This window comes from Pyrus communis, chromosome 3, assembly GCF_041283825.1.
Source record: "Pyrus communis isolate YQ-2024b chromosome 3, ASM4128382v1, whole genome shotgun sequence".
Taxonomy (NCBI): domain Eukaryota; kingdom Viridiplantae; phylum Streptophyta; class Magnoliopsida; order Rosales; family Rosaceae; genus Pyrus; species Pyrus communis.
Window position 1 is genome coordinate 22,222,628 of NC_142567.1, and position 12,798 is coordinate 22,235,425.

Consider the following 12,798-nt stretch of genomic DNA (forward strand, 5'->3'; position numbering starts at 1 on the left):
TTATTACTTCCCACACATTGTTGTTAATTTATGTTGATTTTATTCAATCTATTCGAACTGACAGCTGAAAATTATGAGCGGTGTGTGGATGGCACCATCCCATAGAAATTAGTTAAAGAGATGGGGTCAAAAAGTGGTTTGCTTGTGATAACCATGAATTTAATTAGTATGTTATATGGTTGTGAAAATCTATGAATTAAGGAGTAATTAAGGACATAGTGGTTCTGAGAAGATTAAAAATTAAGGCACTCAAGTGGAGCAAAAACCTGATTAAGAGAAACTAAAGTATTGAAGATATTAAGGTTGTGAACAAATTAAATGACAATCATACCCTTTATAGATAACCTCTTCAAGGACTGGCATGCAACTTCTCAATGAAATAATGCTTCGTAAAAAATGCAACAAAATTAACCTTTAAAGGGTATTTCTGGAAATTTAGACATTCTTATTAGGGTTCGGGGAGATCAGCACAGTACACCATCATTCTGTTCCTTCCTGGACCTCTTTTCCATCACCAAAATTCTAGTCCAAGCGAAGCGACAACCACTCCCTCCTCGGACCTTATAAAAGCCACACTAATGCACCCAAAAGTTTCATACGAAAAGACTAACTACTGCTACATACATTAGCAAGAGAGAAAAAATGGCTTCTAGGGTTTCTATCTTTCTCTTCTTCGCTTCTCTGACGTTTCTTTCCGTTGCTTTTGCCGAGGAAAGAGCCCCCCACGGCCTTGCCAAAGAAAACCCAATGGCGTTTTCACCGTCAGCATACAATTTTTTCCATCCAACGTCCCAAAACCCCAATGCCAAAGACCCATGTGTTGAATCCAATTGCTCACCATTGCCTCTTGCAGCTCAAGTACGATCAACAGAAGCACACGAGAGCAGATTCTCTACATCACAGAATGGGCGAGCGAGATTCGGAGCTGCTGGGGTTGCTGGCATTGTGTTCGGTTTAGCATTTGCAGTCTTAATGGCAATGGGCGTTTACTATGTGCTTGTCACACGCAGTGCAAATATGAGTCTAACCAACACGGTAAAACCCGATGTATGAAGTTCTCTTCTCACTGCATGAAGCTTCATGGCACGACCAAGCTATCTACAACCCTACTTGGATCTCTCTACGATCTATCCTTCATTTCATTGTACTAAAACCAGATTATGTAGTGTGTATCCGTAATTAATTAGTGATCAGTGCACGGTATCTACGAGTTTAACATATTCCTTAAGGGAAGTATTATTGACACTCTAAAAATCTCATTCTTCACTCCTCACAAGTATATTTTTATTTCCTAATATAGAAAGTTTGGAGTGTAGAATGAGATTTTTGGAGTGCTAATAACAATTCCCTTCCTTAATGGCAATTAAGTTTGTTCACTTTTTAGCATTCAAGCAAAACTGAGAAACCAAATGATTACCAAGCAATTTACATTGAGAGCAGTCAATGATAGAAAATGGAGGTCCCCATGTTAACAAGTTAAATAGCAAGTAACCTACACGAATGAAGGTAAAAACAAAAAAAGGTTTCATGATTATGTCCTACGATTTCTAAAAACGTCAACATCGATAGTGGTGGAGTCAGAATTTTAGCCTAGGAGGGGTCTAAACGTCTCAATCTGAAAAACGCTCTCCTGATCTTACAAAAATTACTCTGCTGAGTGATGAGCAACTGATCAACGTCGTTTGGGTATGGTATGGTGTTGTTCTCATCATCATCTTCCCTAAACTTAAACCCCAAGCTTCTCTAACTTTCTTCCTCTCACCCTCCATTGATTCTCAGACCAAAGGCCTCCTCAAAGCTCACAAACAACAGATTGCCTGAACTCCATAGGAGCCACAAACCTCAAATCAAACTCAATGAAAGAAATTAAAATAAAAACGTTAGATTGGGGCTCTGAGCTTACGATAAACCTTGAAAATCATTTGCATAACACTAAACCTTTATGCTTGAAAAATCTCAGAATGGGCCTAGGATCATCCTGATCCTTTTATGACTCCACCTCTGAACATTGAACTCGTATCATAACCACTGTTCTAAAATCTCCACCTAGCGCCGCTTTGAGATAAGAATCCGCAAATGATCTTGTCATTTTTCAAATGGATGAAAGGCACTCCTAAAGTAAACCAAAAGTGTCACAAACAGCTGAAGGGAAACTCACTAGTTGGGGGTATTTGTAGTAACAACCATACAGCTAGATATATGTTCAGTTATTCTAATGATCGCAATGGAAGAAAAGATCCAGATGGATTGGTTGGACAATCAGGGCCAGAACATTCGGGTCCCATTCTCTCGTTTTATCTTTGGTAAATCTTGAACTGTCACGAAGGTCATGAACCATCATGAAAAAGACATATTCACGGATGTAAATTAAAAAAATATAATATAGTTTACCGGCAAAATTATTATGCCTTTAAAATGATGGTCACGATGCATCATCTTCTGGTTTGCTCAAAATATGTAAAAAGACACAATGTGGGCAAGTTTAGCTCAGCATGTATAAATGTCACGCAAATAGAACTCCATACGGGGTGCAGTGCAGCAATTCAAATCTATCTACCATCCAGATGAACTAAGAGATTCAATCACAGGTCGAAATGTCTGGTCCACAGATTTGTTCCAAAGATGTGCAAGCTCTGCACGAGTTTTCCTTCCAAATATGGGCTCTGTAATCTGCAGAGTTTTGAAAGCCAAAATTGTTAGAATTCAAGCAAAGCAAGCTAGGAACTCAATAAATCACGAAATGTTTCAATCTATGTCACGCATGCTTATTGGTAAGTTCGGTTAATAGTTTCCAGCTACATGATAAGTTTGATGGAGATGATCTAAGAAAGAAGCCAAACACAGAAAGTGCACACAAGTCCATAACATAAGGTCATAAATCCAAAGTTTACGACCTCACTTGAAAAGTGCACAGAGAGTGCCCAGCCAAAAAGGATTCTAAACTCAACTTACCTATTCTTCAACTTTCATGAACCAAGAGTTTTATCCTTCACCAACTTCTGTTACATGAGCAATAGCTGCATCAAAGAAATTTAACCCAAAATTAACCTACTCCAACTTCAGTTTTCCTCCCCCAAACCCACCTTATTAAATGTTTAGGACTCGACAGTTCTTCCTACAATATCATTAGCAAATGGAAAAATTTAGATCCGGAACAGTATATGGTTTACAAGAAAGAACGAGGATCAATTTTGGATTCTGCGTAATAATTGTTCCTATAATTAGTGATGAACAATGATAGTTGACCATGAATAATTTCAAGAAAGTAATAACTCTTTTTCTTAAAGTAATGAATATTCCATCAAGTGCATCATTAATAGGTCATGTATAAACTAGATTAGACCCATCTCATTGATCCTATATTACAACACAATACTCACAAGTCCCTAAACGATAATGCTTTCTATACAAACTCAAGAGAATTGTTATATTGGTTGGGACACGCCACATTTCTATCTATCCGATTGCCAAAAGGTTGTTCCTCCTTTCTGAGAAGATGCTACTTTGTTTTTCGGTCTTGCTGAATATCAAATGTCCTATGAGGAACAAACATTTCTACCAAACAACCATTAGACCCGTAAATTGTAACAAAATCATGTATGCAAGTGTTTCCACCCCACGCCTTAGCTATTCCACTCCTCTAACTTTCCTTTTGGGATGTAGCTTAACTGAAATAGATGCATATGTCTATACGCCTACCTATGATTATAATCGTACATCATCAAAGTCAAAGATTTTCATATCAACAAGTTTCAAGGAGAAAGCAACGACAGAAAACCCATATAATTACTCACCGAAACGAATAAGAACAAATACCCATCCCCTGATTTCCCTACCATTTCATTCCCCAGATAACCGTGATCATCACCAATTCAGTTCTACAATGTTATAGACCTCATTGGGCAAAATTTGTTGAGTTTATCGAATCCACAGCGGTACTTCGAGGTGGTCATGTACAGAAAATGATTATCATAGATAAATACAATAAAATTATAATAAAAAATCAAATATTTTCCCCAACAAATGATCCAATTATACTGATCAAGCAACCTAATCCTAGCCATAACCTCATTATCTGGTAAACACGACCAATTGGGAAAAGCTACAAACCAACAAGATTAAGACTTCACACGCTAAAGCTAGGGTTTTCAGTCGGCACAAAACGACGCCTTAACACCAACAATTATACAAGCAAATTGGAAATTACCCGGGAAACTGGTTGAGGTTTGGTCCCTGAAATCGAGTTGTAGATGCATCGGCGCTGCTCGAACACAAGGATCCCCGTGAAAATGCTTCCGAGTGCAGCGCCCAGCAGACGCTCCTGCATTTATAAAATTTTGTTCATACGAGAAAATCACGAATCGAAACAAAAGGGTTTGAATTTGTAATTTCGATTGAGGACTACCTGAGCAAGAACGCTAATCATGGCGGATGTGCGTATGGAATTTGGGGCTGTTCGATTTGATTTCTGTGCAGATGGAGGAGAACAATGGGTAGCTGATTTTGTTTGGCTCGCGCGACAGGGGAGAGGACTTGATTTGGGCTGGGTTTAAATTTATTAACTCCAGGCCCAACCCAAAAGAGATTTACATGGGCAGGCCCAGTATAATGCATAGATGGGTTCTAACCCGTTACCCTAACTGAACCCGGTTAAGAATATCAACCCGTATAAGACGGGTTGTGAGAGGATGGGTTGAACTCGGGTTCACGAATTGTCTGACTCGGTCTATTTCGAACAATCCCGGCTTGTGATGTATGTTATGGATTGGTCATAGGAAACTTCATCGGCACACTCTTTTCATCCGCGTTCTTGGTTGTCCTTGAAGTGTTAAAAGCGCTTTCAGATAAATAAAATAGTTGGGGTTTCATTTTGAAACTAGTTTCGACGAGCAAAACTAGTTAAACTCCTTATAAATTTACTGAAAGTTTATCTCCAATGGAAATGTTACATTAAAATGTCAAATTTTATTTTTATAGTTGATATGGCAAAACAACATTTTGTAAAGTCTCATATTCCAAATAAGATGTCGAATTAAAATGTTTTTTTGGTTATTTATAAGATCAATGAGTCAGAATTTAATAATAAAATAATCAATAAGTGAAGAAAGAATAAATGTATGGGCTCATCATTAAAATAAAACAAAAAAAAATTTTGATGTTACCTTCAAATTTGGCAGCAAAGTGAAGAATGTCAATCCATATGGAATTTTGGTATCTTCTTTGGAACCAGAAAATCATATTTTTGTCAAAACACGTTTGACAATCTCTATTAGAGATGCTCTAAGACATTTTATGTATTTATTTATTCTCACACTATTAACTACAAATCTTCCCAATAAATATTCGAAGTTGGGTTGGTACCTAGTACACACCAAGGCTATTGAAACAAAGCTCGGATACTATTTTGGTGTAATTGACACAAACATTGCAACATTTAAGGAATTAAACTTGTTCCCCTAAATGCAAATCATAAAAATCAAAACAACAAAAAAGACATGGCCTTTGAGAAATCCTCCAACAAATTCATTCCCAAATTACATTATTTAGTTTCAACCTCAAATCACAAGAATTACTATCTGTTTCGGGTTGATTATTTGGAACAACTTTTTATTTTTCAAAAAAGCTTTAATTGTTAGGCCGTTTGATGAAGTTGTTGAATGAGAAAGTTGTGGTGTGAGAAAGTTAATTTAAAGCTAAACTTCAAAAGCAGCTAGAAAACTTAAGATGCTACTTTCATTTCGGTTTTTCCGCGAGCCAAATTGAGAAGATGGGGAAGACATAAAATGAACTTTTTGAACTACCAAATTAAAAATCTGCAACTCAAATAGTTAAAAATATTAATAGCCTCCCAATAAGGCTGCATGAAGGAAGAAAAGGACTAGGTCACAAGACTGCTTCTTTTATTTTATTTTATTTTCCATAAAAACCAACTTTTCAAAACAAGGATAGAGATTAGAGTCCCCTCTGCCAACGCTCGGCAGCACAGCAACCCAGTGTCATGTGACTGTCGCTGGTTGTGGGACCTTTTGGACTCCATGAACCGCAGGATTATGCAGGACCAGTCCGACAACGACTTGGTACCCAAAAACCCTCCTTCCTCGTAAACTCACTAGTATTTGTATTATGTAGACCCATAGATAAGCTCTTTCTGAACAAACACACACAATGACACATGAGAATGTACTATGGTACTCCGGAGTATCAGACCACCGTAGAAAATTCCGGTTAAATAAAAAATCTTTACGGTCTTGATGTTGAATTCCATAATAACTTGGGTTGGAAGTTAGAAGTTGGAACTTGGAAGAAGTTATAATCTGGTTACACAACTACCTCAAATTTATGAGAGAAACTTTATTACATTCAACTAGTGGCATTACTCATGAGTAATTGGTGTGGGTTAGTGCCATATTGACGTCCTAATTGCATGCAATTTCTTCTCCAAATTCAAAAAGTAAAGTTTGTTGCTTTGCCACTTTAGTACTGCAGTTTAGTGGTATTTATCTTCACTTGTAAGTGAGAGGTCGTATGTTCAATTCTCGCCAAAGGCGAATTTAAATTAAATTATTGCTGGTCTATTGTGAGGCTAAACTCGCTCCCTCCTCCTTAGTGTATATAATATTGATTGTTCAAAAAAAAAAAAAAAAAAAAAAGGGTTTGTTGCTTTGCAAAGAATACAATCTCAAATTTGTTCTTACTTTGGAAAGAGAAAATTCGTCAAAAAATTCGGTCATTATAATCGTTGTCTATGCACACGTGAATAACTGTCAGCCATTAATGTGTTATGAGATTAGCTTGTATTAGCTGAAATTCCACTCTTATTTAAGTAAGTGTTGGGACACATCTTCTCATTGACTCATGTGTACTTATATCATGTAGACTCAAACACCCTATATAATAAATGTATTGGCGTATGAAAAAGTACACACAACATGCTTAGTTTCTACGTAAGTTGACAAACACTTAAAAACTAAAACCTCTTATGAATCTATATAAGAGTTGTGCAAGTAATATTTGTTTATACGTACATAAATGACTGTCAACCGTTAATGTATTGTAATACTCGCTTGCATTAATGGTTAAAATCTCACATAATGACTGTCCAAATCATTTCTAATTCTCTATAAAGCAACACAAACAATGATTTGAATTTCTTAAATTTGAAAAATTAATAATTTAATGCTCTACAGTTGTCTGAGACTGTCAACAAATGTGAAAGAGGCCCAAAAACAAAGAGGGGTTTTGAAGAAGAACTGTTCTTATGTCATAGCATAGGAACATCCGGACCTACTTGGAACATGTCTTGTGTGTCATGTCATTCATTATGTCTGTTTAGCTGCTTTTCTGGGAGAGGAAGTCCTTGTTTCCAATGTAAACCTGCACAAGGGACCTCAACAAACTCAAAATACAAGAATTCTCCGGTAAGCTGAAGCCTTATGGCAGCAACAAAATAAGCTGCTTTTTCCATAATCTATGAATCTCTTCAGCTTCATTTTTGCAGGGCATGTCTGCTTTTTTTTTGTCCCTCTCTCTCCGTCTCTCTGGACTATATATATCTATATATTTATTTATTTATTTATTTAATTTTCCTTGACATGTAGAAGAAGAAAAGAAAAAAAAAATTTGCAAAAGATTCTCACGGATAACATGTTCTAACATTGATGGGAAGGCCCATTTAGTCACACTTTAGCTTTGTGTTGACTAACTTTTTCTGCATCAGTACTGGTTTTACACTCTTCTTGTGAAACAATCAAAAATTCAAAAATCTGCAAAGATTTGGAAATTTGGGGTCTCATTACTTTCGCGAGAATCCTAAGATTTTTCTGAACAGCAGAAGTAAAAAGCCCTGTCAGAAAAAGCTGCTTTTTTTTTCGTAAGGTGAAAAGTGAAAAACCCGAGGGAAAAGCACAGCACTTTCTTATCAATTATCATCATTCACTATCTGGGTTCTGGGACTTGAACATTTCCCAAGTTTTGAACTGTTTCATGTGGATGTTTCTGCGATTCCCATGGGAATCTCTTGGGATGTGTGGTTTTTGTGATTTTGTTTGCCAAGTGTGAATGCAATGTTGGGATTTTAGCCGTTGTACAAGAAACACAGCAAATGGTCCCACAAAAGACAAGACAGCCTGTTCTGTCGGTCCTTGAGGGTTCTTCAAGTCTCGAGAATCTGGATTGAGTGGCTGATTAGGGTTTTGTTTGGTTTAAAATTTGCAGGGTGGTTTGTTTTTTTTTGGGGGGGGGGGGTGGATTTTCAAATGGGTTGAGGCTTATTGACAATGCGCTTGTTCTGGTGGCAACAGCTGCCTCTGCTTCTTCTCATCCAGATTTTGGAACCCAGCAGAACAAGCTACATAATTTATGGTACTTTTTCTCTCACTTTGCTTGTTCTTTTTTATATATTTTAATCTAATCTAAACTGCCAGAAACGGGATTCGAACTTGAGTCGGAGTAGGAGCATTTTGCTCTATCCAACTTCGTTATTGCCACATCTGCTTGTGCATATTGTTTGAATGGAATGGATTCTTCTGTAAGAACTAAAAGCAACCATTTTTCCTACTGTTATTTGACTCATAGGATGAAATCATATGTTTAAGGTGCTGCTTCGAATATGTACACGGTGTTTAGATTGTTTTGGATATCGGAATTCCCTTTTAAACTGCTATGCTGCAACTTCTTGTTCATGTCCGAAATGGTTTGGCTAGGCATGCGATTGACGCAAAAATGTGCATGATGTTTAGGCTGTCATGTTCTTACTTCTTGTGGTTTTGAGTAACATGCTTTGCTTAATCTTCATTGCGATTCGCATTTGGAAGAATGCTGATTTCTTATTCTTTTTTCCCTCTCTGAAATATCTAGCTGAAGCTCTACTAACTTTTAAGAGCGGAGGCGGAAGTCCTCAACTGTTTGATAGTCGAATTGGAAGATGTTCTTGTCTAAGACAATGGAAAATTGTCAACTGTCACAAACTGAAGGACCCTTGCATTTATCCTCTGTAAGATCTCTCTCTCTCTCTCTCTCTAGCAGTGCATTCTGTCATATGTAGAAGTAAATAGTATATGATGATTCATTAAAAAAAATCAGAGTAGAACAATTGTTGCCTTCATAGCATTAATATAAGATGCAAGCGAACAAATTGATTATATTTCTGTAATCATGTAAGAAGTATGTTAGATGTTATGCTTCAACAGGTTTTCTGGAATCTGTTCAGTTTCTTTGTGGACTAACGCAGTCAGTTTGCCACCTTTTGCTCCAAGACTTTTCGTTACACACTCTTCAATTCAACTACGAAAAGAGCACCATAACCCAAGAAGCAGGAGGATAGAAGCCATAGTTGATGGGGATAACGGTACTCCAACACTCACACCTGTGGAAGAAGTTCGTGGCAACCATTCATCAAAACGGAAAATTGCAGCAATTACTGGTGGAGTTGTTGCCACCCTGCTTGTGATTATCATAGTGATGCTCGTTTACATCTGCTTGATGCGTGTAAAAAGATTAACTAGGCGAACATCTGAGACAGTATCATCTGCACCATCACCCACTGGTAAGTTGGCTCGTAACCATTTGAGGAATTTTCAGACCCTGAAAGGATGTAAAATGACTCAAATTAGGCAAACATCTAACTGCATTGGTCATTAGCCAAAGAATTCTGTGGATTCCTTGCATTGCATATTCTTGTTAGTCAAATGATGAGCAATACAATTTTATAGACATTGTTTTGAAGGCTTCAAAATTGAAGCAGCACTGGGGTAAGTAATGAGTTTCTGGCCACACACACCACGTTGGTACAATACGGACATGCCTTTCTCAAATTGAGGTCCTCAAGATAAATCAACTTGCTTGTTCTACGAAAGGGAGCAAAACATCCATGTGTTTGGATTATCTGTATTTAACCACCTTGCATTCTAATTAACCCAGTAAAAAAAAAAAAAAAATGGTGGAATCCTCCTAGCTAGATGGTCCAAAGTTGGCATTATGTGGTGCGTCTTATAAAATTCAGTTCCAGTGTACGTTGAAAAGATTACAGATGTAACAGTATGATGTGACTGAAAATGATGCGAAGTTGTTTCATGCTTGATTGATAATGTTGTACAAGAATATTAAATGGTGTTTTATCTGTTAAGGTTGTGGTTTGGCTTACTGGGTAATTTTGGTGAATTGGTTCCTTCTTTGATTTCTTTCAGTTCAGTGGGAAAGAGGGGACACATCTCCCTACGCCGTTGCTCATTCTCCATACAGTGCACCAAACTTGAGGCAACTCACAATATTGGAACTGGAGCAAGCAACGCGCAATTTCAATGAAATTAATATCATAGGCCAAGGTAGATTTGGTTTGGTCTACAAGGGATTGCTCCAAGATGGAACTATTGTGGCTGTCAAGAGACGCCTACATGCCCCAACTCAGTATTTCTTTCATGAGGTACGCAAGTGCCTATTCAAATTTCTTATCTAGTAAACCATGACTTTCTTAGTGAGGTAGTGCCTAGAAAATGATTTGGCAGCAACTTCTGAGTATTCTGACTTCTCTTGATGTGATACAGGTAAAGCACGTAGCTCGTGTCAACCACATGCATATTCTCAGGCTTATTGGTTATTGTCAAGATGCTACTCAACAGTTACTTGTATATGACTATCTTCCAAATGGAAATGTTGGGAATCATCTATACGGTACTCTCTCTCTCTCTCTCTCTCCCACTCTCTTTCGTTCTCTCTCTCTCCCCCTCTTTAACAACATAATTATGCAGATGCTGAAGGTTTACCTATTGGAAAGTTGGGCATAAAGCAAAGGCTATCGATTGCTTTGGGTGCAGCCAAAGGTACACCACCTGCTTCATGTTCCTGTGCATGTCTTTATCTTTTGCATTAAATAATTGAATTTCCTCTTTCGTATATTTTGCACAAAAGGACTTGCGCACCTTCACAGTTTGGTGCCTCCTCTTCTGCACATGCATTTTTGTACAAGCAATGTTCTTCTGGACGAAAGCATTACTGCCAAGGTGTCTGATTATGGACTAACCAAATTGCTAGTGGGTCATCATGCTGGCTCATCTTCAGCCGTAGATTGCTTTCTTGACCCAGAGTATGTAATCTATCCTTAAAGTGCTAAGTCTGTATGCTAGATTGTAGGATGTGGATACCACCTCTTTGTGCCTGTAATGCTATTTGTCACTAATGATCAAGATCGCTTGATATGCAAGAATTGCCTGTGAGGAATATAAGAGTAAGTTTCCTCCTCGACCAACTTATTCAGCAAAGATTCCCCAGTCAATTCGTTGCAGGTCATTTTCGCACGTTAAGCAGTCTAGATTGGTGAAAACAATCTAACACTGAACAGTACCTTGATTATGTCGAGTTCTATAATCAGTTGAGTGCCAAACTATTAGAAGTTGATTGTATTACTGTATGATTTAACTTTCTTCTAGTACTACATTGAGCAGCTAGTAACAATCTGCTTCTGAGTGCTTCATCAAGTTATGCCTCTAGTTCTTATAGTGGAAGTTGCTTCGAATTTTAAGTTGACTAATTTGATTGAAGAAAAACCTTCAGATCTCATTCATTATAGAACTACGGTAGTTCTGTTTAGACTGAATTTGTTGATCATGTCTAATCTAATCTACTCCTTACTTTTCGTAAAGGTTGGATTCATCAAAGAAGTTTTCAGAGAGAAGTGACGTGTACAGTTTTGGGGTCTTCTTACTGGAATTGATCAGTGGACGTGAAGGGAATGCAAGAAACCAGTTGAACTCGGGGGATAATTTAATATTGCAGGTGTCTATCTCTATCTTGCCCTAACGATAAGTTCTTATTCCCCCAGTCTTTACCTTTTAGGTATAGGCCATCAGGAACTTGTCTGTTGTTTGATGCCAAATGCCACCCCAAATACACTCTTGCACTCCACACGTCTTTATGTGGATGGACACTTCACTTCTCTAAGGCAAGCAAAATGATAGCTGAAGCTCTCTCTAATTTAATGTACATTCTCAAGATTCTAGAGTAGCTTGCAGATTGTTCTTATCCTTTTCGGATCAGATCAAGTGGCGTAATTGGAGAGCTTTTAAAGAAAGAATGAAGGTTTTAGAGTGTGCGAGAGATGTAGTAGAGAGAAAATCCTAGTACATCCTGAACGAAGTTGATCAAAAGTTCGTGGAGAGGGAGAATGAGTCGTCGGTTCTGAAAAATGCATTCCCTCTAGCATTTACATGCTTTCATCGTTATATATGCATTTATGCGTAGGTGTGAAACTTCACTGACTATTCGTTCTTACAAGTTTGTCATACAAATAAGTAATTCTTTTGTTCGTTCTTAAGATCTGCTTATGTGACAACTGTAAACAAAAGGAGAAAGCAACAAGGCGAAGCACAGACTATTTTCATTTCTTATCAAGTTCCGTTTGCTTTTGTAGGCGAAGGATTGCAAGGATTTAGACAGATTTGTTGATAAAACATTAGGTGACATGTCAAGGCAAACTGCAAAACAGATGATGGAGCTGGCACTGATGTGTGTAGATGGGAGCGAACGAAGGCCGCAGATGCAGATTGTTGTGGAGGAGCTAGAACGAATTCGTCAGGGGAGAGAAAGTAACCATTTTCATATAGAAGTTGATGAGGAGATAGGTGCTGTGACTCTTGGGAGTGAGCTTTTCAAATGAGTTCCTTGTATCAGTGTCTTCTCTTCATTCTTTTTATAGATTTGATTGATTTGTAATTAATTACACAAGAAAAATATATGATACATAAAAGCATTGTTGAGTACATGAATCAAAAGAAAATAGTAAAAGTTCAGGGTTCAATGTATAAA

The 12,798-nt window shown here is 37.6% G+C and overlaps 3 protein-coding genes across 11 annotated transcripts; 2 read left to right on the plus strand and 1 right to left on the minus strand.

Annotated features, from left to right (window-relative positions):
- Nucleotides 1–585: 585 nt before the first annotated feature.
- Nucleotides 586–1,383, plus strand: LOC137714318 (uncharacterized). Its single transcript, XM_068453558.2, has one exon. The coding sequence runs from the start codon at nt 643–645 to the stop codon at nt 1,051–1,053; it is 411 nt and encodes a 136-aa protein (XP_068309659.2). The 5' UTR covers nt 586–642; the 3' UTR covers nt 1,054–1,383.
- Nucleotides 1,384–2,363: 980 nt separating this feature from the next.
- On the minus strand, nt 2,364–4,643 carry LOC137716075 (zinc finger, C3HC4 type family protein). The gene is made up of 3 exons (XM_068455470.2): nt 4,406–4,643; nt 4,208–4,321; nt 2,364–2,670 (listed from the first exon to the last, which is right to left on the minus strand). Exons 1-3 carry the CDS (start codon nt 4,424–4,426, stop codon nt 2,554–2,556), a joined length of 252 nt encoding a protein of 83 aa, XP_068311571.2. The 5' UTR covers nt 4,427–4,643; the 3' UTR covers nt 2,364–2,553.
- Nucleotides 4,644–7,238: 2,595 nt separating this feature from the next.
- On the plus strand, nt 7,239–12,798 carry LOC137714317 (putative serine/threonine-protein kinase PBL28). Of its 9 annotated transcripts, none has more exons than XM_088691328.1 (10): nt 7,239–7,418; nt 8,301–8,361; nt 8,857–8,992; nt 9,255–9,544; nt 10,185–10,420; nt 10,542–10,668; nt 10,746–10,817; nt 10,906–11,080; nt 11,637–11,769; nt 12,404–12,798. In XM_088691328.1, the coding sequence occupies exons 1-10, from the start codon at nt 7,296–7,298 to the stop codon at nt 12,647–12,649; spliced, it is 1,599 nt and encodes a 532-aa protein (XP_088547454.1). In that variant the 5' UTR covers nt 7,239–7,295; the 3' UTR covers nt 12,650–12,798. The 9 variants fall into 9 exon arrangements, 6 of the variants coding, with proteins under 6 accessions (XP_088547454.1, XP_068309658.2, XP_088547455.1 ...); XR_015960881.1 differs by having other exon boundaries at nt 7,281–7,418; nt 9,189–9,544; nt 11,637–12,234; XM_068453557.2 differs by having other exon boundaries at nt 7,281–7,418; nt 9,189–9,544.